This window comes from Sturnus vulgaris, chromosome 8 (assembly GCF_052056855.1).
Source record: "Sturnus vulgaris isolate bStuVul1 chromosome 8, bStuVul1.hap1, whole genome shotgun sequence".
Taxonomy (NCBI): Eukaryota; Metazoa; Chordata; class Aves; order Passeriformes; family Sturnidae; genus Sturnus; species Sturnus vulgaris.
The window spans coordinates 22834492-22861707 of NC_142250.1; the positions used below are offsets into that span (position 1 = coordinate 22834492).

A 27216-nucleotide genomic window follows, 5' to 3' on the forward strand; every position below is an offset into this window, starting at 1 on the left:
GAGTGTAAAAAATATTTATTCAACCTAATTCAACATAACTATAATTTTCAATACTTAAAAACAAGATTTACAGAGTAATGACCTTTAACTACTCGTGAAATCATCTTACAGTCCATATGGTATTTTATAATTGTATTTTTACAATAGCTTTAACTTCCAGAGGAGACAATGAGCTTTCCCATGAAACAACTTTCAAACCCACTAATTTGTATCATTCAATTCTCTCCATAAGACTTTAAAAAACAGTAATAAATTGCTTGGAAATATATACAGTGAAGACCACTGAAAAGCTGTTTTCTTGAAACAAGGAATTCTGTAAGAAATACATATTATATTGTTTCAAGACTATCTTACAGAGTGTAGCAACTTTCAGAGGCTGCTACTCAGCTTAGGTTTTATATAAAAGTGAGCCCACTAAGACAAATATATAATCAACAGGCTTACAAGGTTATAGTAATTCTTCTATTACAGCAAGAGCCTTAAAAGTATTTGATACTGATTGAATGTATAATTCTTAACACCTGTAGAGGTTTTCAATACTAATTGGCCTTTATATACACTTTTGTACAGTTTTAAAATATTACATCTTGGTAATTAAGATAAACATACTATAGAAAAGGTACCTTACTTTGAATTTCTCCTAACATACATTATTGCAGTCAAATAGGAAGTCCATTCTGCATTTACTTCATTTCTGGTGAAAAGAAATATTTACTTATGAATAATTTCACTAGAATATTTTTAAGCCATTCTCCATGCATTTGACATAGTAATATGAACAAGAAAAAACTTGGAGAAAAACAAAGAAATTGTTAATAAAGAACTTCAAATACAAAATCTAGATTCGGTCTGGTATGAATATGCAATGGCCATATTATGTTTGTCAGAATTTAACTTCACAAAACAGTCAATTTCTGTTGAAAGTAGGTTTAGAAATACATCAAATAATGGTAGTGCTAATGTCTCCCTCCACTGACTACTTTAGACATATGGGAACAGTAAAGCTAACTGTATAAATAAACTTTATTACACATGTAAGATTTATCTTTTAGTCCTTTACAAAATAGAGCCAAGTTACCTTCAGAGCACCTATCCTGCTGGCAGGATGCTCAGCTCACACACCCCAAGTGTAGTGTGAGCCCTTGCAGCCAGCACTTCCACTGGGGCAGGAGAGCCTCGTCCTGAGCAGAGCTGAGTTACACACTCAGGCCTGGATGCTTCAGGGGATGCCCTGCTCTGTCAGTTCAAATGGAGCTTTAGTGTTCAATGCTACTTTCTCATTGGATTTCTGTGGGTATTTACACAACATAAAGGACTATGGAAACTAACTCCAATACTTAACTACAAAATAAGCAACTGAAATTTACTTCCCCCTTGTAATTATTTTATTGTGGAGGAAAAAAATGCTATCCAGCACCAGTTACAAACCAGTAAAGCCATGAGAAAATGACACTAGGCACTGCAGAAGATACAACAGGACACTGAAAATTACCAGTAATAAAACAGTCACCTGAAAGCCATGCTAATTTTAACACCTAATGCTTAGGTGATTAAAGCTGACATACAACTCCTGCAGAGAGTGATCTATCTTTTGCTTTCTCTGCCATTTGGGTATTTCACACTCCTCATTCAATACCAGCAAAACCCAAGGAAAATTACTTCTCCTTGGTAATGACTCACATTCCCTTTCATCAAAGCAATCTCCCTTCATTGTGTGAAATGCTAAACTGAATGACAGTGTGGGTATGAAAACACCTATAGAAAAGGCATTTGGACATAGCCTACATAACAACACTTAAAATGTTCTGTAGTTGGTGTTTTTTCCATTCAATATATTGGCTCAAAGAAAATAATTCAAAAGCCTACTGCCCAACAGAAATACCCAAAAAAATAATGAAAGCCAAATCACAGTCTTAGGTTCAGTGGTTGCTGAAAAGATTTACCCTGCCACAAGACAGTGCTTTATTGTATTTAAAGAAAAAAAAATAGAGGAGCAGCAACTTATCACAATTTTCCACTACTGTGCAATAACAATGGAACCAATACAACATGGAAACCTGTTAGGTGAGACTCTGTGACATCTGGAGGTTACAGCCTTATGCTCCTTCTTGCTCAGGATAATTTAAAATTTTGCGGTGAGCTTGGCGCAAATATTGCTGCTGCTTGAAGTAAACCTTAAAAGCTCCTTTTATAGCAACGAAAGCAATTCCACCCTGAAATAAAAAGATGTTTTGAAAACCTCCACAGTTCAGTGTCATATCATTGCAAATGTTCTCAAAAATTTCCAAAGATTTGTTTTCTAAACATATAGTATTTTCTTCTGAAGATTAATTAGTACAGTTCCAAGTGAGTATCTTAAGGTTTTCTGTCACAATGCACTATTACAGAAGTTAATGTTACTTAAAGGGATTACAGACTGAATTTATAAAAGTTCTTATTTCCTTGAAAGTCTCACCAGTATTCTAAATTTAAAAATCAAAATCTTATTTCAAGAACAAAGATCTGCTTTCCTCCCTTCTCTGAATAGAAACTATACATGGCACAAGGAATAGTACTGATAACCATTCTATAACTAGACTGTGAAAAATAGCACTTGCCAAAAGTGGAGTAAAATAAAATCTATTTTTGTAGAGCAAACTTTTTTCCCCCTCTAGAAAGCTTTACAATATGTTTATCTCAAGTCTTCAAAATGAGACGCCAAGAAGCTTTTAGTCTGTGTGGACATTTGCAATATCATATAAAATATATAAATATGTAAAAGAGAGGGGTGCATAAGCATGCAGGCATTGAAAACAGGGGCTGAAGTGACAGTCAGATCACCAGGGATTCCGTATTACCAAACTCAATGTACTTGCCCTTGAAAGGCTGCAACCAGAGAGGTTATTCACAAAGGAAGAGATTGTCATTCCCCCTCCACTTGAATTCTATGGAGAGTTAATTTTCCTCTCGTTATTAAAATAAGAAACAAAGGGTTTCTCTCAAAAATCAGAAAACAAAAGCTAATATGGAAAGGTTTAGAATATAAACCCCAGTCTTCCCTTACAGAGACTGTTCTTAGAAGATGCTGGCTCCTCATCTTGTCAGCCTTAATAACTGCTAAGGCCTGCCTACTACAGTGCCAGATTAAAAGTTTCAGCCTTGTCATGAACTGAGATTAGCTTCAGTCATAAAGGCAGTCTTTCACACACATTTGTCCACTGCTAAGACAGGCAACTTAAAAAAACCCCTCCTTTAATCAAATGCTGCTCTTAAAATCCTGAATCAATTGATGCTCCTTTTTCCTTTGTCTCCCTTCTTCACAACACTTCATATTTCTGCATTATAATAATTTATGAAACAAACAGTATTGAATCTTACCAAGATTGTCCTTTGTAAATTTGAGTTAACACTGCTGAACATCAGCTTGCCAACTATCGTGGCAATAGTAGGGAAAACTAGAGCTCCACACAGAATCCGTGTGGCAGAGACGTGATCTGCCAGAGGGTTGGCCTCTGCTGGGATACGAGGAACAGGACATCCAATGCCTAAAGGGATAAGAATGGGGGAAGAAAAGGTTACACAGCCACTGCCTTAAAAAGAACACAGAAAGTACATTACTGCCCACTCCCTATCCCACTACACATCTATAGCACAACTACTTTTTGAGAACTATGTGTCTTCTCAGTCAATATTCTGTTTCCATTAAGTGACTGCAGTCATTTTTACTTTCAAGACCCATGAATTTTAGGAGCTTGTTTTGCTACTAAAGCCTGAACTGAAACCGTGTTCCTGCTACTCCTGCCCCACCCTTCTCAGGACATAGTATACAAACCCAATCTCAACAGAATGAACGTGAAATAGAGGGATGGTGTTAATCACCTCTACTTAAAAACAGCAAAAACTACTTGTCTATCCCCATCTCTGAAGGCCAAAATTCAATCTTGGCATTTCCTTTTAAATTTAATCACGTTACCTGGAAATATGCTGTTCAAAATTTGTAGCTTATTAGAGTATTTGCGCCACAGTCTGAGCACATAGTCCTCCCAACGGATCATCTTGCCCAGTATTAGCATGACTGGGATAGTGGGAAGGCCAATCAAAAGGAATAAAGGATCAGCTCTCTCCATCACATCAAGACCTTCTTTGTGACCCACAACCTGGAAAATATGCATATAGTTGACAAACATAACAAAGGCCACAACAGTATAACAATGTACAAATAAACAAAAAGGTAACTTAAAAAGCTGAGTTTGTTTGAAGCTGCCCAAAACGTTTTAAGTTAAAGAAAAAAAGAATACTGTTTTACCTAATTTACTCTGTTTTCTCTTTGTATCCTTGCTTGCTTATAGATCATAATGCAGGTGAGCTACCAGCCCTAGTTTGCAAATCATTAATCTTGCAAAGAACTGTAACATAATTCCCTAGCATCTCAAGAAAGGTTTCATCTATTTTTGTGTAAGTAAAAGCCTAAACATCTGAAACACTAATAATATAGCAGGCTTTCCAAATTAAGAATTCACATTTAAGAATTTACAGTTTTACAACATTAATTCTGCACTCAGAAACTGATCAGATACTACTGTTCAAAAGGATAAACTGATGGTAGGTATCAAGATGTTTTTATCAAAATTTTATGTTTTTTAGGAATACCTTACGTAACAGAGATCACAGTATTTAACTATTGTTTCTCTGGGCAATGCAGAAAGATGAACAGTATTTTCAACTGCAGTGGAAACAGCAGCATGTCTTCACATGTACCTTATTTTCAAATGTAGTTAGTTCAAGGATTTTAGAGGATCAGTATTACTGCTGTGTCTGCACTTTTCTACTAACATATAAAAAAAATTAATCAGACCTTTCCATTTATAAAATGCATATATTAACACTGCAACAGAATAGTGCCTTATGTCTTCTAAAAAGTACATTGTTTTAATTTTAAATAAATCTAATAGGACTGAGGATAAAAAAATTACATGGTAGATATCCTCTAGAATTGTCTCAATTTAAGCAGTCTAAATCCTAATACAGTCCTTGAACTGTTTCCAGGAAGAACAGGCTCTTTTACGACTTTTTCTGTAAGAATCTGGGAGGACTAAAAACACTAAAATAATAATTATGTTTGTCAGGCACTGGATTTTCTGATGTGTTTCCACTGACTTCTCATTTTCCTCACAAGTACAATAACTTATCAAGTCTTCAATTGCACAAAAATTAGAATTAGGAGGTGAGAACATGAAACCACAGTAAAATTTTAAAAAAGGAAAACAAGAAACCCAGTACTTCTGGAATAGGTAGGACACGGGGAAGAATCTACAGTAATGTACCACAGTACCTTCAAACTGTACATCTTTCCTTTGCTCTGAAAAGCATTCCATGTTATGCCTCTAGAACAGGAAGTTCTGTTATATACCACAGGCTCTAAAAATAGGCATAACCAATATTGTTGCTGCCAAAAGATTACCCCTGAAAAAACATTCAGCATTTATCTTCCAGCTTCTCAGGAAACTTCTCAAGCTGTGAAGTCTGACACTATCCTTTTTCTCATTATAGTCATTGCCCATCAAAAAAAGCATCAGTATCTCGTCTCTTTCTGCTTTAGATTACTGTATTTCTCTGCTTTCAGTAACTCCATCTGACTTGTTCTGACTTAGCTACCACAATGTCAATTCTGTATTTATTTTTCTGCGCCCGAAGTCTAAAAATAGCTTTTGTGCTTCTCTCTGGCCCTTCAACTAAAGGAAAGGAATCTGAAATGCATCAGGAGACAAGTTGTTTTAAACCTAGCAAGGTTGGGGTGGCAAAAGAGGTGGAACAGTTTCCCTCTACTACACACTCAATCTCCTCTTCTACAAGCAAAACTAAATTATTGTCTTGCCCAGCATGCCATCCATACAATCAAAACAGTAAATCTTGAAATTAGCTAATTCTGCATACCTGGCACTTAACCAGCTGCCTAAACCAATGTTTAGACAGATCCTCACTTCAAAAGCAAAACAACTTCAGAACAAAGAATTTATTTTTCCATTTGGCTATGGAGTTCTAGGGCAGCTAAAAAGGTCACAACTTCGTACAGAAAAAGGGCTCAGTGTAGCAGTGAGCAAGAAAAGGACTGGGGCATTTCCAAAGTCTGGCTGTAGTTTTACAGACGGTTGTAATGGTCCTGTTGGAGCCACAAGAAGAAAATATCCAAGGAAAAAATATTTAAGTGCACCACTCTGTAATACACAGACTCATCCACTGGAATGGAGGTGGATTGAAAGCCATTACATATCAGCTATGCAGCTGCCTGACCTTTGGCCACACTGGTACAGGGAAACTGCAACCACTCATTTGGGCTCCATTTCTGCTTTCAGATCACACAGAAAGTGAACCAAAACAGCACACGATCTTGAGAGGGAGTGACCTGCAGAACTGCAGGGCAGTACCACACATCTCAAGAACTAGTGCCAAATGACCTACAGGGCAAAGAACCAGGTTGTATATTTAAAATTAGAACTGTGTAGAGGAGTATTTATTAATATACAGATTTGTTTATTCTATCTACAGCTGAATTAGCATCAGAAATACTTTTATGCTTTCAGGCAAAACACAGGTTATGGACTTGATAAAGGAATCAACAACTAAAAGGGTAACGAAAGTGCTTCTGACTGTACAATCTCTGAAAAGTCTGGTCTTGTGGTTGAACCAGGACTGCCCTGAACAAGTCTTTCCATAGTTAATAGTCTACCATCTGTCAACATTACTTTTCTATTTAAATAGCAAGTTCACAAAAACAGAAGCAGGAAAAATATTTTTCCCCTTTCAACTAATCATACAGTCTGAGTAATTAAAACATTATTAATTTGCAGCGTTTTGCATTTCTTGTTTATGAATGAATTGCATCATTCAGAGCATGGATTTTCCTTTATACTATTTAGGAAAAAAAAAAAAATCACATTGTCTAGAGAATAGTTTACCATGTTTCAATTTCAACCCTGTGAATGTTACTAGCAAAGTTTTTCTCCAGGTAAGAGAAAAGATTAAATCTCATATCTTTTCTGAAGAATGGTAGCTAGGTAATAATGGCACCTTTTCCATGAGAAAAGAATTGGGTTCCCCAGTCTGCCATACACAGAGCAGCCAGCTAGAGCAGGAGTGGATTTTGTTAGCTGCAGACTGAACCACGCTCGAACAGGCATACTAGCATTTCTAAACTATGATCAGCTAAATGTGAAAAACCATCTTGAATTCACTGTTAACTACACTGAAAGCAGCTAAGAATGTTTTAAAGCAAGGACAAAGAAGTCTGAACTGACTTCTGCTTTCAGAGCTGGCAAGAAGAGGAAGACGTGTACCTGCATGACCGTCACGGCCCCGTACGTAACGGCTGTCCAGTAGATAGAGCCCACCATTATTCCAGCTGCAGCAAAGGGACATGCCTTTGAGATCAGGCGATCTGCAAGATCCAAAACGTAAACAACTGGACCTGTGATAAAGGAAAAGTAAGGTTTCAAGATAGATATATATAGATACACACACATAAAAGCATACTGTCAAAAGGGCAGCATCTATCACCAATAAGAAAGAAAGCAAAATACAAGTCTGACATACCACACGTGCTGATTAAGTGAGAATATATAATTAAAAAGCTATTAAGCTAAACTTGTGACTTCTTTCTACCTACCATTTCATTTACCACATAACCTTTCCAGGAGATTGATACACTGCTTAAAGCACTAATTTACCCACCGATTAGCTTCCTTTGTGTTGAGTAAGAATTGTTCTTTTGTAGAAACCACTTTAGGCTTAGTGCCTTTTTTATTGCTTAGATATTTTAGTTTTCTAAAGGAAAAAAATACCGATTTGTTGTAATGTACTTCTTGTCCTTATTTTTGACAGCTTCATCTGAAAATTCTGTCACTAAACTATCCTGCTATGCAGTAAAAAGTAGTGCAGTTAATACAAAAGATTTCTTCCACTGGAAGAGGCTGCATTCAGTATGTTTAGAGGATCACCTCTCAAAACACTGGAGGAAAAATACTCCTATTCAGGTTATTCAGTGCCTTTGACAACAACACATGAATAGATTCATTGTTCTGTCTGTGCACAACTGCACTTTCCAGACTTACACAGGGCAAGACAATAAATACCCTGACTACCTTTGGGTGAGGTAAACAAGGGCAATGCCTGCATCTTTTCTTTGGGGGACTGCAAGAGCATGAGTGAAGCAAAAGCCAGAACACTGAAATGTATATATGGAAGTGAAAAACATCATCACCATAATTTGCATTACTTTTGTATTTGTCAACAAATTCTACATACAGACTGTCCTCCCACAACTCATATGCATGAACAGTTCCTGTGAGCTCCCTCCTACTTTTTCCTACCAAAATCAGTGACAATTCTCAAAACCAGCCTACAGGCATTCCTCAAGTAACCAATCCTCCATGTCTCTCAAAGTTTACCCATAGTGACAAAACTGTGACTCCTGTTTCATGACTTACTTAGTTCTTCTTTTTCTAGAGAACATCTTTATTATAAATGATTTCAAAAACCCCAGTTCTACTCAGCTCAAGTCATCTGGTGGAAAAAAGCAACAGGAACATCCAGTTCAACTCTTAACAGTTGTGTTTGACTTTCCAGAACACACTTAAGAAGGTGCTGGGATGTCTATCAGTATGCTGGAAGTAGCAACAAGGTCATAACTGCAAGTACTAAATGCACAGTAGTTTACACATCTTGACTGTTTCCCAGAGCCACTGAAAAAGTGCTTTGGTTTTACCATTTTGAAAACTTATGTTTGAAAACAGGAAACTCAAATGACACTGAAAGTTGCCTTATAACACAAGTACTAACAAATTATACCTACTGACACTAATCATTGAGAGAAACCTGGCTAGAGAGTCAGGCATAGAATCTGGAGAAAATACTAGAAAAAAATATTGAAATGATCTTTTAATTAGCCCTTAGGAAGGAAATAGTGAGAAAGGAGGACAAAACTGGTTTTGCTTTTTAAGATGGTACTGAGGAAGAAACAGGAAAATAGATATCATTGATACCCAAATTAAAGAAGGAAATATGAAACAAAAATATTTTTCATTTTGAAAAATATATCATGCTTTAAAGTTTTTTTCTGCCAAACTCTTTTCTGTTTATTAAACTGAAGTAATTATTCAATAGATACTTTAGTTACTTTCAAAGTGGTAGTAATATTTTTTTATTTAGTGAAAGTTCTCAGAAGAGCAGAAAACAGCTCACAAGAACATAATTACCACCAATCACCAGAACTGATAGGCACTATCAAATCTAAAATGGATTTACGATTTTGAGATATGAGAAGTTAACTGGTAAATACATAAAAAAAATCCAGTGTTACTTATATTCACTGATGTCTCCTGCAGTTGATATTACTTCTAAACTATAATCATAAATTAAAATTTGTGTTGGGGGTGTCCTTTCACAGAATTTTTAGAAAAAAGTTTCCAGCAGTACGTTAAGGAAGTCTTAAAGTAAGTAAGTGAATTGTGATGCGTCAGGGAAGGGTATGACTAACACTGTCTTCAAAAGACACCTGCTGCAGGAGAAACAGGGCCACTAGCAAGGGCCCTTGGAAAATTCTTACTGTCCTTACTCTGCCTGGTGTGACCTTGATTGACTTGTAGTTGAATTGCACTGTAACAGCTTTGGGTTACTAGAAAGAATGACAAAAGGGCAAGACTGGTCACTTGTTTAAGGCACTTCAAGGTTATGTTCCATGGACCCAGATTAATTTCCCTGCTCTACTACTGATGTCTTGTGTACTCTTACACAAGTCTGAATTCTTATGCCCTCATCATTAAAAATGGAAAAAGATGTTATTGTGAAGGGAATTTTATCAAAATACATGAAGGGTCTCACACATGTGCAAGAGCTGAACAATCTCATGCAAGAATTTTAGTTCAGCTTCAGAACCCAGGAATATTGGAATCTAAGCTTTCAAATACAGTATGCCACGAACTGCAGGAACAAATTAAAATGCCTGTTATGTTAATATATCCTGTCCAAATTAGTTCCTTCCCCTTATTTCCATTGTCAAAATAAAATGCAAATACAGCTCACCTTACAATTTCATCAGTCAAGATACAAATAAGAATTTTAAACAATGTCAAGTTTTGTGATGCATTCTATGTCCAGACAGAAACCCAGTTTTCTTTCCAAAGCCAATGTAAATGTTATAGTTTGATGCCTTCTTTATGATGGAGATTTACCCTATTCAGCAAAGCTGAATGGTGGTTGTTACATGAATACGTGTAGTAAGTTTTATACTGATTTACATCTTCTTTTATATCAATAATGCAGTATTGTTGTATATATTTTGCTTACCATAACTCCGTGTTCTATCATGGAAATAAATGTCATTACTCAAAATTCCCTTGACACCTTAATTTTGTCAGCCCTTAAGCTAATAAGAAAAGAGTCCAGTCCCAAAGAACTGGCAGAGTTATTTTCAGCTCTTTCATGACAGAAATAGGATACTTAAAAAAAAAATCTTCAAAATCCTCTAAATGTCTGCACTCAACTGCTACACCACCATTTCTCTGACAAGCAGTTTTACTTTTAAACAAAATTTAAGTTTCCATGGCAACATTTCATTTTCTTGATTTGCTTAATATATCCCATAGAACACATGGGCAAACGAGGGCTGAAATAACAGCAAGCACTGCTAATTTAAATACATGCAACGTACTGTGCATTATCCTACTTGGCTACTCAAGTAAGAGACTCTGGAAGACCATGTCCAACTTTTTTTTTTCACCTTGACAAAAAGAGCTAGAGCAGTATCCAGCAATTGTAAATATTCTGCCTCTTGATTACGGGGCAGTATTGACTCAAAACACCTCCTGACCAAAGTGAAAGTATGTTTTTCCAGTAATACCACATGCTGCTTAGGAAATTCTCCTCTGAATTTCCTCTGATAAGTGTCTCTGCAAGCTGAGTAAAAAAAAAAAAAAAAAAAAAAAAAAAGATGTGTTTATGTACTGTGTGGCAATTGCTGAAAGAAGTCACCTTCTGCTCAACAAGAAAAATAATCCCATTAGCCAGGAAATAATTACAGGTCAATCACAAGATTTATCTATATACCTAAGTGGAATATATCCAAAATTTTTAGACGGCATTTAACTAAGCCACCAAATAGGATGCAAGCAAAATATAAAGTTATTTCTTTCTGTCTGGAAAAGGGAATAGACAAGTTTCCAACATAACTGGTACTCCCAGCATAAGAAAGGGGAAAAAAAAAAGCAAGAACAAATAAATAAACAACAATTTAAATGATCCATATCTTACCTAGCTTTGGAAACACTATTAAATATTCTGCATTGCACTGAGGACAAGCAACTCTAGCAGTACTGTTTCCTCTTTGCTTTTCATCCACCCAGCGCTGCAGACAAGTCTGATGCACCCATTTGGTGGAGCCCCTGCACCTGCAGGGCCTCACCCACTCTGCTGTCCGATCATCTTCATCGGTAGCAAAGCAAACCCAGCAGCTTCTGCAATCACAGGAAGGGAAAAAAAGAGATATTTTCTGCTACTTTTACATGCTTAAAATAAGTATTCACATGTTAAAGCATGCAGCTTTAGAAAATGTGCACCTAGAGGAGATGATGGTTGTTACTTCATTCTTAATCACCAGAAGTGTCAGTATTTTGTACCACAGTTTTGCTATAAAATCAACAGCATAAACATAATTTTATAGATAGCTAAACAACTGCTTTATACATTCTGAATTATTAATTAAACTTTTAGATAATTTATGATTAAAGAGCATTGAGACTGTAGTCCAACCTTTAATAATTCAACATATGAAAAATCCATTTTTAAAATGTTTTATTATCTCCTTCTACAACATTTTGTTGAGTTTTTTAAAAATTTTAAATGTATAAGATCAATACTGTAGTCTGTTACTTGGGAAAATAAGTTCAATCCACTTAAATGATAAAACAACACAAATACTACAATTAGTCTAACTCTAGACAATTATATAAAATTCATTCGCTCTCTTTGAAAAGATGAAATATTTAGTTCAAACAAGTTGACTTTGTATAATATAAATTCAGTTACAAAGTACTTCAAGAATACTATTGTACCAGTAGAGGAGGAAATTTCTGCTTTGGAGAATTTTATGGACATGAAAATTCAAATACATTAATTCTGTAAGGAGAAAACACAAAACTGACAGTCTATACAACCTCACCTGAAGTGAGCACAGGACCTAGGAACTCCCAGATCAATGATGATGTTTAGGCCAGAGTTTTGGCCAACTTACAAGAGAAAGCAAAATATGGATCTAAACCAGGAAAATACTAGATATGTTCAGCCAGTTACTTTTACTGTGACACAATCTGCTAATTCCCATACTGAAGATAGAGGAGTTTACATAATAAACCAGAATCTATCAAAATAACAATCTTACTATAAATATATATATATATCTAATGGTTTGCTTTTTAAAAAATATTTTATGCAAGCCACTGCAATCATAGTTAAACCCTTACAAAGGAGCACAGCAACAGAATCCCTATAATTTAACTTCCAAGAAACAATGTAATTAGACATTGTGACCTAAATGAAGTTTTACATCACAATTTTGATGATGTTTTGTTCTCTTAACAATTTGAGTGACATCATTAAGATGAAACATTAAAAAGTTTCTTATGTGTAACGAATAACAGACAGTAACTGAGGAAGAAGAAACTGAGAAATGCTCTGGCGCTTGTAAATAAAACAATTTTGTTATTTGAGAATAATGGTTGTGGATTCTATGCCAGGATGTTACATGTGGTTCATGATGCTTTTCCTCTCACTTCTGTTTTCGTTTGTTTTTAGCTCCTCTTTGAGGAAAAAGAAGAGGGAATATGCAATAGGAAATTAAATTTTGTCAGGCTCCAACTTCAAGAAATGAAAAATATTGTTGCCTAACAGCTTTGCTTTTCAGACCTAACTATTTTGGGTAGTGTTCTATTTGTAAATTGAAAATGCTTATTTACAGAAGAATAGCCATTTTTTAAAATAGAAATGACTGTGCCTATAAAATACTTGCAAGACATTCTTTAAAGCACTGAATCTTTTTATCATCTATAGTAGTAGAAGTATGTTGAATAAATTGCAAGTGCAGCTTCTCAGAGCAGAGGGCAACCTGTATCAGTTTAGTACCAGCATACTTGTAAAAGGGAATACAATTTGAGATTCAGATTCCAGGGAAGACTGCAGAGAAAGCAGTCCATAAACCTTGAACAATTGAACAATCCATAAAATGAACCTGTAAGGTCCATATGTTCAGTTGTAAATTCAGAACACATTCTATAGGTACAGATGCAAATTTAAACTGTGGTGGCCTAAAACCAGAGCTGCCTCCACTTGCATTTGAGAAGACTTTTTACTTTATGACTGACATCTGGAATCAGAACTGTAGTTTCTTCCACTGATCTTAATGGGAATGCAAAAGCAAAGGCTGACTTGGCTTTTTTCTGTTCTTCCCCACATTGGTTTGTATCAAAATTGTCATGTTATTCACTCCTGTAACACCACCCTTCTTTTTGCCTTCATGCTCCCAATGTGCACCTACTGCAGTCCCAAATGAAAGGACACATTGACCTTCCTAAGCAGGAGGAGGAAAGACAGACAAGCCACAAGTTAGTAAGAGTCTAGATGAAAATGCTGAGACCACAACTAAGATTTGTAAGGATTACAAAGCATGGCTGACATTTTGGTTCATTGCACTCAATATCAAGTTCTTACAGAATAAAAGTTCTTGCATTGTTCATTGATTTTTATTTATATTAAGAATCCCCAAATTTACTTTAAGAACAAATAATAATAATAATAATAATTCAGCAGTTTTTTTCTGCATTACAGGTAGACATTCACTCACTCATTCCACATCCTATTTAAGTCTACAACTGCTCTAAATTTGTAATTCAGATTTTTATTTGTAAATTAAAGACTTCACAACAGAGCTAGTTAGGTCTGGGGATACCATTACAAAATGCAAGTCTAGAGTTTATTCAAATAATAACAGATTTAAGCATGAACATAAAATTGCAGTGTAGCAAGATTAACTAGTGAATTTGTCCATGACAATAGTTATAAACTCTGTTATAAATTCTGTTCTCAAGTTCTCTGTCGGGGTTAGTAAGTCAAGAAAAATTTGCATATTTTCTTTAATTGGTTCATCCAATTTCTTGCCAGCCAATGATACCTGAAAACCTGAAAGACCTATGAAAGGAATAACAAAATCCCTTACAGACTTAAACCTTTAGCAAGCCATGAATAATGAACAATAAATTCCCTGTATATTGTCATCAGCTTTATCTCTTTCCATTGACAGCAGCTGTAGCAGAAAGGACTAAATAAAACCATTTCAAAACAGGTATCTAGGCTCTTGCCAGATTTTCCATTTTCTTGTACTGAATAAAATATGACCTTGATTCTTACCACTGAATCAGGTTGCTACTCAGATAACCTGAAATAGAAAGGGCTGAAAAGGTGGAACAAAGCATTGTTTCTGATAGAAACTCAAACCCTTTTCCTTGATGACTTTCTACATAGCCAAATCAATAACACTAATGTATTTTTCCACACTTCCTTGGCTCAAAAAAAAAAAATCAAAACAAAACATACAAAACCCCAGACCAGTATCACTATTGCAGCTCTGAATATAAGGTTACAAATGCCTTTTAGATTCAGCTCCCCAGCAGATGAAGCTTTCTGGTCTCAAAAATTCTGTTCTGGCTCTGAGAAAAATGCCTGTTTCACATCAGTTTTTTTCTCCAGCAAAGACAAACCCTTTTCAGGGCAATGCTTGTGTGAAGAGCAAAGCAGATGGGGAGAAAGTTGTATTGAAGATTAGAGACCCTATACTCCAAATGACTAATCTAAGAAATCAAGGCTTGCCTAAAACCAGGATCCTCCCAACCTCAAGCTTCCTACCAGTAAGGAGCCCACTGTCTCTGGTACCTGGTTGGAGCTACAGCTCCAACACATCCCCAAGACCCCCAGTCTCAGACATACCTAGACTGCTCTGCTTTTTATTAAGCTATAACCCTTCTAAAGGTTACTTTTTTCCAAAACCAGTCTTACATGGGAAGGAAGACAGTATCTAATTCATGTTATTTAAATAAAATCTGACTCAATTTATGAAAGCTGAATTCATCATGAAACAGCTTTGTTTTCAAGCAGGTGTGACAGTTGTAAAGCAATACAAAAAAGTAATTTAAAAGCAGTATGTGAGTTATCTATACTTACTAGTAAAAGATTTGCAAATATTTCTAAAGCCCCATAAGCCCAGCAGATGTCCTTGTATCCACAACACTTAATGGAAGACGACTTGCTAGACTGGGACAGCACAGCTGTTCTATGATCTGGTTTGAAATATTCAGTGCTGCAAGTGGGAATGGAAACATCTTGGAATTTTTCCCCTTATGTTCAGTGGCATACACATAGGAATGGTCAGCAAAATCAGAAAACTTCTCAGAAAAGAAAGTTTTACTAGACTTTTAGACCTAACTCTTACTGTGGGAAATGCAAATTTGAACATGCGTGATGCGCTCTAGAATTATGAGCTAAAAATGCATTTTCCCTCTCATTACAGCTCCTTCATAAAACAATAAATTTTCTACACTTCTCCCACATCATAAAGCACAGCTCTTTTCCTTAAAGTGTCAGGAATTTGCTGACATCTTGCTGCAAGAGTAAAGCATCCTAGTCCTGCTAAGCACGAAGTGTCTGAGCAGCTTATTGAATTTCACATCCCGAAAGAAGAAAGTGAAAAGGCTCAAATAGAATTGATAACAGCAATAGCACAGAGAGCCAAGTCAGTGAGGGGTGAAAACATACCTTGAAAGAAATTACTGAAAACCTTCCAGTAACTAGCCATAAAAAGGCACAGTTCTAAAGAATGACCCACAAGTCTGCTGTTTGGAAGAGGCAATTTTTCATGAGCTTCTATAACAACTTTTTATGCGTAGTCTATGTTGCCAGATAAAATATCTTTGATGATGAATGGTGATAAGCTTTACACTAAACTTGCCAACTACACTCTAACTACTACAAGATCATATTTAAGTTGGAAGACTAGGATGTCAGAAAAATGGAGTTACTTAGTAGCATTAGGCTGCTTTGGAGGTGACTAGAATTTTAGTAGGGGGACAGCAAACTGTTCTCTCTAAGAGCCAGAGAAACACCTTATTGCAAATGCTACCACTAAGCATTTCTTTTTCCTGAGTATGAGGAGCCAGCAGCTTGTGCTAGATCTTGTGTTAGAGGGCCAAGAGAGAACGCAAGCCTAGCCTACAAACCCCCTGATAAAGGCTACAAAGAGAGGAATACCATCAACCTGAGAAATGTTAGCTTATGTCATGCTTCACAGAGGAGATTAAGTGCCAGAAGAGATGAACCCACTTGCAGGATTATAGATGGAACATTGCTCTTTCTCCAGTATTTTCCTGGCCATCAAACGCAGTGGAAAATACTTTTATCTTCAATCCAAAACCTTCCTATCAAACTCAAAACACCCTCACACTATCCTAAGGGGGAAAACACACAAGAGAAATACAGTGAGTGAAGAACAGATACTGGTGCAAAAATAGCAGTCTGAGATGCTTTTAAGGCAGCATGGCACAGCAGCCATATGCCAGCCTGTATCACTCAGCTAGAAAACATGTTGTCACTTCGAAACAAAGTCTAAAATTCTCAAAGAAGTCCTGAAAGTCATCTGACCTTATATCCAATTCTGCTCTGCCTAGTCTTCATGGATAGGGTGCAATGCTGGGTAAGGGAGACATTGCTAAGGATCTAGACATAACAGTAACTACCCTTTACAAAAGCAATGCTTTCAATAGAAACAGCTCAAGGGCAGAATATCAAGCTAATGTTGGTGTGAACATATGGGCACCCAAGTGGTATTCACATATAGGTTCTCAGGATGATATCATACAAACGAGATTTTTAAAAGTTTTTATTAAAAGCATGTGCATAACTAAACCCAGTAAACAAACACATTAAACCCACATGGAATAACTAACTAGACAGTGCACCAGAAAGATCTACTGATTATCAGAAGTTCAATTCAAGGTTGATTATATTCTCAATTATAGCTTAAATCAAGGGGAAATACTTTACACTTGAGTTCATTGCACTATATAAAGGCAGAGATACGAGTAAAGGACAATTCACTGAATCCTGCTGGCTGTTTTCTAGCTTGTGGATAAAATTAAACCTTTGACTGTCAGGCCTCACCTATTGTGCTTAAATTGAGCCTTAGGAGGTTTTTATGGTGTTTGCTTCTAGCCAGCTTAGCATAAGGAATCTCTCCTCAGATCTAGCTATCTTGTTGGGTTTTAGTCTCTAGTTTGCCAAATCTAGACTGTTATTAGCTTTCATTCTGGATAAGTTAAATTTTTGCAACCAGTTATTCAGACATACTCCTTTCACAAAGTCTTCTAAATTCAGTTATCTTAAAGGCTTTAGTATTACCATACTCTTACTTTTTCAAAAGGAAAAGCTGAGAAATCACCAAAGCTCAGTGGCCTTGCTATCAGCCTTTAAATATGCAATGAATTTTGAAGTTAGAAATATTTGTTTATTTCCTAAGTGAAGGAGGGAGAACAGGGCCCTTCTAGACATGTACAAAGGACAAATCAGGGAAAAACTACCACTCATACAATAAGTACTTCATTACTAAAACGTTCTACATTTTGCTAGCTGAACTCTACTATTGTATATTAGCAGCTTGGCCTATAACTAACAATTTAAGCTACTGAATGCCTGCTGGGGGTGGATAACACTGATTCATACCATCTTAGGAAGAAAAACAGAAGTGACTAAAACTAAATGGAAAAAGAAAAACCAACCAAACAAACCTAAACAAAGAACCCCATACACACACAAAAAACAATTTACTTCCAAAACTGAAACATGCTTTGAACAACATGATTTGAACAGAAAGTTGACATGTAGTCAAGTACATAAATAGCAAACAGTGAAGAATTCTAATAGCATTAAGTTAATGCTTTAAAATTTTAATGGATTTTTTATAGTGCAGATAGCATATGATATGATATAGGGAAAACATTTTCTCATGCATTGTTTATCTGTCAATAATCACAAACACAGGAATAGAGATGTGAAGCAACTAGGAAATTACATATTAGAGGCTATTTAAAGTTACTTCCTTGAATGTGACTTTAAACATCTTAATTACTTATTAATTACCTCTAAGATGACCAGACTCCAAATGAAGACAAAAATATGTAGTTTCTATTAACCAACAATGCTATTTTGCACTGGGGGAAAGGGGAAGGGAGTTGCATCAGAAAAATACCAACACTGATACTCGTGGTGCATGTATAGAGTAGATGACAGATGCTACAAATATCAGGAGCAACCTACATACAGAATAGACCAAGTCTGACCTGCCTAAAACTGTAACCATCTTGACATTAAGCTGTTACTGTGATAAGCAAATGATAAGAACAGCAAAGTTATTCACAGAATCTGTATCATGTGAGCTCAGTCTCCTGCAGCCATTTTCCAGTGTCAGGCAGTTAATGGAGAAGTACAAATGAATCTTTAGGCACAGTAATTTTAATTACAAAAGTAAACGCATTAGCATAAACACCTCTTAGAAACCAAACATGGTTCCTTGCTTTACATCCAATTTTTAGGGAAAGTGAAATAGAAGTTTTATTTTTCTTAATGTATTCCTAGAGAGTTTCATGGTTAAACTGACCATACAGGGTAGGCAATCTTCCTGTTGTGTTCTTCTGAAGAAAAGAAAAAAAAAAAAGGAAGTGCAGTCCTCCAACTGCACAAAGTGGAAGGCTCCAAAGCAGGGGAATTGCTTTGAACTCAAGAGTTTATGACAGATACTATTACTCAAGTTATTCTCAGTTTATCATTTCTACTTTTTACCAGAAAATTTACAGTATAAGAGAATAAACCAAAAAGCTCTACTTAAGTCAGTCATCTTATATAATCCTAATAATAAAAATTGGAACAATTTCTGACCTAAAAATTATCAAAAAAATTTAAATGCCAAGAAGATAAATTCTTGGAATGTTAATACTTCAAGAAAAACAAAAACCACCTATCAAATGTGGCAGACACTGAAAATCTGGAAAGTCTTTACTCTAAATAAATGGGAACAAAATTGCAAGGTGTCTGATCATAACATTAAGTAATTCTCCTCAACAAGCTGTGGAACTGACTGCATGACTCACCAGTAGAACAGTCACAAGCACCCTGCACATGGTCTTCTGTAATTACATCCCTCACAGAAAGCTCACTCATGTTGGCACATTTTATCCCAATAAAAAATATCCACTTCTAAACAAAAATATTCACATTCCAGGAGGCACTCAGAAGAAACAAATGAGAAGAGATCTGGAAGGTACACAATGACCACACTGCAGGTTTAAAATAGAGGGTCTTGGCTTTTTTTCTGGAAAGATTGTGAAGAAGTAATTAATTATATCAACACGGCTTTAAAAAAATACCACTGAATGCCAGCCCCTCTTGTCATGACAACTCTGTTATTTACCACCTTCTCACTGTTAGCAGTTTCTTTTACTACGTACACATTGAAGAACTGCACGGCCACAGGAGGAAACAAGCAGAGAAACATAAACTGAGAACACATAACAGTCCATACTTCTCATCAGTAATCACCTGAAAACCTAGAAGCACTAACAACACTTATCCAAGACGTTTTTTCCTGTCAAAGTTGTTTCCAAATTCAAGCACATAGAAGGATTCCCTGATTAGCCCTTAAATCAACTGGTATTTACTTGTTATAGGAGAAACTATTTTATAGCAGGCCAGTTGAATTTTTACGTTAACTTAGAAACAAATGAACAGCTTGTCCCTGATTTAATACAACTTCAGTGCAATTTTTTTAAAACAGCATTTAAAAGCAGACATTTTGATTGTAAGTTTTCTTATCATACAGTAGTATTAGGCAGGAAGTGTCTAATCCTTCCCCCAGAATCACTGACACAAAAATCCTGAGCATAAGCACTTGCATTCAGTTTTAGAAATTTTTGACAAAAAGCACTCATATTAGCATCAACATAACAGTAGCAAAATTCTTAAGAGAAAAAAAAAGCAAATTTTCAGTCCAACTAGAGAGAAAGTTATCTTTACTTTTAGGTACAAATTTCAGAGCCAGTGCTAAAAAAGGCCAAGTGCAGATTTGCTAGAAGGTGTCAGTGGACTGTACCTCTCTATTGGCACCTCCAGCATAGTATGCTTAACTTATGCAGTGCAAATAACGCTGTGCTGTTTTCCTACTTAAACTGGGATTGCATCTAGACCCGGTATCACAGAATTGCAGCTTGGAAGGGACCACAGGAGATCCTGTCAGACCTCCTGCCCAAGACAGAAACAACACCAAATTCAGACCAGACAGCAGAGCATTCTCCAGCTGGGTCCTGAAAAGCCCCATGGGCAGAGATCCACATCTGCACTGGGCAGCTTGTTCCCAAGCTCAACTGCATCACTCCTATTCTCACATGCTGAAAACTTCTCTGTTAAAATTCACAGTTGATTCTCATCATCCTGCCAGGAACCTCCAGTCTGTCTTCTGAACAACCTCCTTGGTAGGTAGAAGGTTATCAGATCTGCCAAGCCATCTCTTCTTCAGACAGGCCTAGTTCCCTCTAGGTTTTTCTAGTAAGTCATGTGCTCCAGCCCTTTGACCAGCTTATGTAATATCAACAGTTTCATTTAGAAACATCAGACAGAAGCAGTTTGCTTTAACTACTTCACATTGAGTCCTCTTATTCTTTTGCACTAGTGATGAATTTGCTCCTTCTGGTAAAATAAAAATGCCAGTAAAAGCATGAGCAAGTCACACACTCTTTTGATAAAGACAGGTATTTACATCTTTATAAAAATCTAGTGCTTGGCCCATTGTGCTGCTTTTTTTATCAGAAAGCACTTACTTTCACACCAGGAGTTTTCCACCCTCTGTGCAATGCAGAAAGGCCATAAGCAGGTAAAGATGTCAAAAGCACCAAACAAGCCTAAAACAGCTGGCATGTTCATTACCACTTTAAATATTACTTTTAAAAACTTGCTCCAAAATTGATACCTTAACCTTTTTGATATTTGTCTGTAAATTATTATATGTATATTTATTCAATACATTTGCATTAATTGTCAGACATTTCAACTTCAGTGAGCACTTTAAGACACCACGGCAAAGGAAATCATTAGAGCTTTAAGCACTACTACAAAGTCTGAACACTTTTATATGGAAGAGATCAATAAAGAGGGGTTTGTACAGCCTTTATAGAGAAAGTGAATATAACAAATGAAAACGTTATCTGAATGCCTTCACATTACATAGGATGCCAAGAGTTTGAGTACAAAAAATTTTAAGTTGTCTCTCAGGAGTTTCTTCACACTTAAATAGGAAGAATAATTACCTACTGTCTGCAGGTAGAAGTTACTTGTTAAGCAGCAATTGAAACACGTACATTTGTTCTTAAGCATATCAAAGATAGAAAAATAACAGACATAAGATGACAGTCAAAAGGTTAAGATAGTTTATAAATAACATGCTGACACCTGTATATTTCACATGGGCAAAAGGCAGTGTACAGGTCTGCATTAAGTCTCCACTAATCATTTTTAGTAAGATAAGACACAGGAAGAAGTCAATCTACATAGAACTTTCAGCATAAAGTGAAGCAAAATACGAAGGGATGTACCTAAAATGAAGCAGTAATGAGAAAGCCAAGCTATTATAAAGTCATTGTTTCAAACTTCCTTTCTTAAAACCCACTCTCCAAGATATGTGTGATTTTGCTTTTTCCATCCTGCATCAACATCAACTTCCAAATAGTTGGGGTAAGGACAAGGAAAAACAAAGCCCTTGTTTGCTTCCTGGTAGAGGTTAACCCAGCACAGTCCATTCTCTACTCTTACACACCCTTTCCTTCTAAGCATGAATAACCTACTCTCAAGGAAGAACAGAAAGCCAGGTACTTCTAGATACTAACAGACTTTGACCAGAAGTTAAGAAGACCTCTCTCAAAAGTTTACCTTTGTTGTGAAGAAAGAAAATAATTACTTGAGGTAGGACAAGGAAGAGAAACGTGCTTAATCAGTACAGGTAGAACAGACAGACTGAATAACTGCAGAGATGGCATTCTGTGACAAATAAAAGATAATACATAGATCCTGTATTGTGTTTTATGTTGCCCATTAGTTTGCATATCTGGCTGAACTCCACTACTACAAAGAGTTACTCGTGTGTCAGCTTCCATCACTGAGAGAAATAAGAGCACGACATACAGTACAAGTTAAAGATGTTCAGAATAAACATCTTCAATCAAGGACCACACTGCACTAATTACACTGCCAAGGTTGCAGCATTAGAGTCTTAATCCAAAACCATTTATTAGGTTACTAAAGTATCAACAGTTAATTGTGCAAATAAAACTAAATCAGTGCCTGCACTTTCAAAGAAGGAAGGAAATGACTGCTCTCAACACAAACACCACCACAAATGCTGACTGGAATGGAAAGATAAACTGAAAATTATGTGCAAAACCACTGCATATTCTTTTTCTTGGGAGAAAAAAAGAAAAAAGAAAATTACCATGGAATCAGGTGACAGTTAAAAAAACTGAAATAGAAAATCCAACATATTTTTGCAAATTTTGGACTACAATTGCTAGCATTTTTCCAATAAATCAATGTTCTGGCAAAGAGCAAATTTAATTGCAATAGTACTCCTCTCTTGATAGTATGAGTAATTTCTTAAGTAAACGACAATTTATTGTTTAATTGCATTTAAAGTCCATCTGCAATTTCAGTTCTCTTGCCTCCTTTCAATAGGGAATGGCAAGGGTAGAGACTTAAAGTCCCATCATTTGGCTCTAGTTTTTATCAAGGATATTGACCACAACTGAGCAACTACCATCCAGTCAGGAAATTAAGAATGCTAATCCAAAAACTAAACCATGCTAAAATTACCTCTGTGTTGATTCTTCAGCATGTACATGCACAAGCCTTCAACAGATTATCCATCAAATGTTGACTAACATCTTTGAAGACAGAAGTAAAAGAAAGCAAGTGAACATGCTCTGACCAGGTGGCAAATATATGGAAAGAAGGGAGCAGTTGTCTTCAATTTAGACAGTACATGAAGTACCACAGGACATACTTTGAAAAACAGAATCTCAGCATTCTGAAGCCTTGGCATAACCAATTGCAAGAGCAATCCACGTGTAATTCAACTGAAGTCAAGAGAATAAAGTTAAAAATATGAGTACATTTTAGCATTACATTAGCTCACATTCACAGCACATAAAAAACCCACTGTCACATAATTTCAAGTTTTAATGAAGATTACTATAATTCTGTAATTTATGTATTAAACTAACATGAACAAAGGCATTAAAGTAATGTAATAATAAGAAAATCTCACCATTTAGCCAGATTACTAATCCCTGGCTTCAAGTGTACACATTAGTCTAGAAATACAGCTTTTTACCATAGATTAAAGAGATTCCTGCTTTCAGAAAAGGACAGTATTTTAAGAATTATTATCTGGAACTGTTATTTGAACATGAAAGAGAAGAAAAAGATTACAAGAGGGACAAAAAGTCTAATTTTGAGGCTAGAAAAGTTGATGTCAATCATATGGATTAGTTTCCTAAATGCTGCAGATGAGACAATCCACAATGTAGTGTCACTTTACAATCATGCTTCTTGTATTTATGCTACAGCCAATCCTTCAGGTAAGTATAAAATCCTTACATCTTAACAGCTATTTACCTTCATTATAAATCCATGGGTTGCTTCTAGATTGAAATTATACAGGCAAATAAAGGATGGAGCACAAAATACATCAAAGAAAGATTAATCCCAGGCAACAATGTGGTGATACTATTGAGTCAGTCCTTGCACTGGAGAAATACGACTTTATTAAGGAAAAGAAACCTGTAATCATACAGGTATAGAATCTATGAGTCAAGACAAGAACCCAACTGTTCCCTCTCACAAACAGAGAATTAAAGAACTTGTATTAATTAAAGACCCTTGTATACAAAGCAATGCATGCATTCAGATCTATAGCAACACCTAATTCCTGATACAAAAGCATGTCACCACTCTCAGTGGTGATCTAGGTACTGGAAACAGAAGAAAACCCTTAATTTTCCTCTCCTTAACGATTAGAATCCAAACGAAACTCATCTTCACTGGAAAGCTGTTTTCTGCATCCTTCACTAAAAGATCTGTATTTTTTTTAAAAGTATGAGCTTTGTATTAAGCTATAATCATTACGAATTACTCTTAAGATTTTGCATATCTGTTTTTTTTCTCACTGAGGAAAACAAATAATCTGTCATGAGCAAAAAAGATTACAGGATAGAAAAGTATTTCCATTCCTCAGAATCCCCACAAACAATTTAACCATAGGGTATGTCCCTAAAGATGAAATACTGAAGGTTTATCTTGATCACTGCTACAAACAACATGACAACAGTTATGTACAACCTTCAGAAACACCAGATGCTGTTCCCTGTTTAAAAAAAATCTGTTTATTCAAATGTAACCCTGCTCCACAAACCCAATATAAACCAGAAAAATTATTTACACCAACTGAATTTTGAGGTCTTGGTTAGTCCAAAATCCTTCTATTGATGTTGTGCTACACTCTGAATTAAATTAAAATCCTAAATACTTGGTTCCTTCTTACTACTACATCCACCACTTGTCACATTCCTATTTCTAATGAGCCCAAGGAATTCTTACAAGAAAGCTACAGCCTCTCTTCAGACCTCCTTGTATGCTACTTAGGTACTTCAAATTATTTCCCTGCTATCCTTGCTGTTAAGGTAATCAGAGACATTGTCCAATTGTTTCACAAATCAAGCTACTCCAAGTACATTAGAAAAAGTCTTTGAAAAGAGCCAGAGACACAAATTACAACTTCACAAACTTGAAAGGATACAAGAATATTAAAAGTACACCAAAACTCACATCTCTTTTACAGGTAACAACTGAAGAATAGTAAACTGGTTTGGCAACCTTTTTTTTTTTAATTAACTGTTTAATTTAACAATTGGTCACAACAAAGATTATAAGCATCACCTTACAGCCATTTCCCAACAGGGTGAACTAGGACTTCAGAGTGTGGTACAGTAGCCATGGGCATCAGGGCACCCACTTACTATTACTATGGTTTCTTCCTAGAACTCCAAAACACAAAATACTACACATTACTGGACTACAAAATACAGGATGTAGATGAGTTTGTTGTTTGATTTTGGTTTCAGTTTAAGAGGAGTTGATTCAGCAACACTCTTACAACGCAAAACATCCCTTTGTCGTCTCTTACTTATTCAGTTTTTCTAGAACACAAACTTTCCCTCCCCAAATCACTTTTATCCTCTTTCCATATCAAACTGGAACCTTTCATTCTCACTTTTCAGGCTGCACAAGCTCTACCCCTGCCTCCCATAGCTTGTATTTCTATCACCTGCCTGATGACAGGCTGTATTTCATTAAATAGTCTTTCCTTAGAGGCTACCTAGAAAGGAGAAAACCACCAGGGGTTTTTTTGATTCCTTTTGATGAAAACTCGGCAGGTACATCAACAGAAGCCTGATTGCATCTGGATCCCCAACGACGGGTTGCAAGGGCTTCCTGGATGAGTCAAAATTACACTTAAGGAATCTTAAGTGCCCAATGGAACAACGTGAAAGTGCTATATACTCAAATAAAAGTATAAAGAGAAAACAAATATAAAATAGAATGTACAAGTTAGTAATTACAGATGAGGAAAGATGCTTAAGTCATAATCCTTCTAAGGTCGTAATTTTTAAGAACGCTCCAGAAAGCAATTGTAGGCTTTCTTCAAATCATAAAACCAGCAACAAAACACACAAGGCGGGCTAAGCTTAGGTCATGTTTTGGTGCCTCACTTCGCGTACCCGTCAGTGCGTTCCCTACCCAGAGGCTCTCCCAGAGCCAGGGACAGGCTCCTGCAGCCCCCGGCTGTCCCAGAGCCCGCCCAGCTCAGGTACACACACAGACACACACACACACAGACACACACACACACATACACACACAGACACAGACAGACACACACACACACAGACACATACACATATAGACACACAGAGCCAGCTCCTGTGGCCGAGGGCTGTGGGAGCGAGCCCTCCTCTCCCCTTAGCTGCCCGCGCTACCTTACGCTGCTTTACGACAGTGCTCGCACAACTTCTGCCAGACCACCAAGGATTTTAGAAGGCAAAAAATGAACTCGGACCCGTGATACCGGCCCCAAACCCGCCGCGGGGGGCTCACAGGCCCAGCCCGAACGTTCCCTCCCCGTACCTGTCCATGGTCTGCGGTAGCGCCAAGCCCGTCTGCTCGGCCATGGCCCCGGGCGGAGGAGCGGGCCCAGCCGTGGGCCCGGAGCCTGACAAAGGCGTCACGCGTGCAGCGGCGGAGAAACGGGAGCGAACGGGAAGGGGGCAAACCCGCCCTTCCGCGGGACGGCCGGGGCGGCCCCTCCTTCGGCAGGCGGGACGCGGCGCAAGGCCGGTGGCCGGGGCAGGACGGAGCGCCCGGGCCGCCGCGGGGAGAGGCGGCGAGCGCTGAGCGCAGCCGCGCCGCCCGTCACCGCCAGGCCCCGCGGCGCGCCTGCGCCAAGGGCAGAGCGCGAGCCCGTGCCCGGAGCGCCGGGAGCTGTAGTCCTGCCGTAGTCCCGCCGCAGTCCTGCCGCCACTGGGAGCTGTAGTCCCGCCGCCGGCGCGGGTTTAAAGGTCCGGCGGGGCGCTTCCCCTGCCCTACCCATGTCTCTGCTCGCCGCCGCCGTCGCGCAGTCGCTGCCCGGCTCCGCGCGCGGGGCAGGTACGGGAGCGCGGCGGGGTGGCCGAGCGGGGTCTGCGGGGGGAAGATCCGCGCCCGGTGGCTGCCGCCCCTCCTGCCGCCCTCCGCCGCCGGCCGGGACCCCTCACGGATGGAGGGAGGGAGGAGGAAAGGAAAGAGGGAGAGGCTGGGCCGCCTGCATTGCCCCGCTCCCGCTGGGACCCCCTCGGGCAGGAGCATCTCGCATTCCCTCCCCTGCCGAACAGGTGCAGGCGGCCCCCGCCCCTGCGTGGCCGCCGGGCCCCGGGAGCTGCCCCCAGGGCGGAGGGGATCCTGCCAGCTGCCAGCCCCGACCGGGCTGCCCAGAAGGGCGGTGGCTGGAACGGCGGA

At 37.7% G+C, this 27216-nt stretch overlaps 1 protein-coding gene across 1 annotated transcript; it reads right to left on the minus strand.

The window, feature by feature from the left end:
• On the minus strand, positions 1-26634 carry MARCHF5 (membrane associated ring-CH-type finger 5). The gene is made up of 6 exons (XM_014875391.2): positions 26350-26634; positions 11284-11486; positions 7314-7444; positions 3953-4136; positions 3358-3524; positions 1-2213 (listed from the first exon to the last, which is right to left on the minus strand). Exons 1-6 carry the CDS (start codon positions 26391-26393, stop codon positions 2097-2099), a joined length of 846 nt encoding a protein of 281 aa, XP_014730877.1. The 5' UTR covers positions 26394-26634; the 3' UTR covers positions 1-2096.
• Positions 26635-27216: the final 582 nt, after the last annotated feature.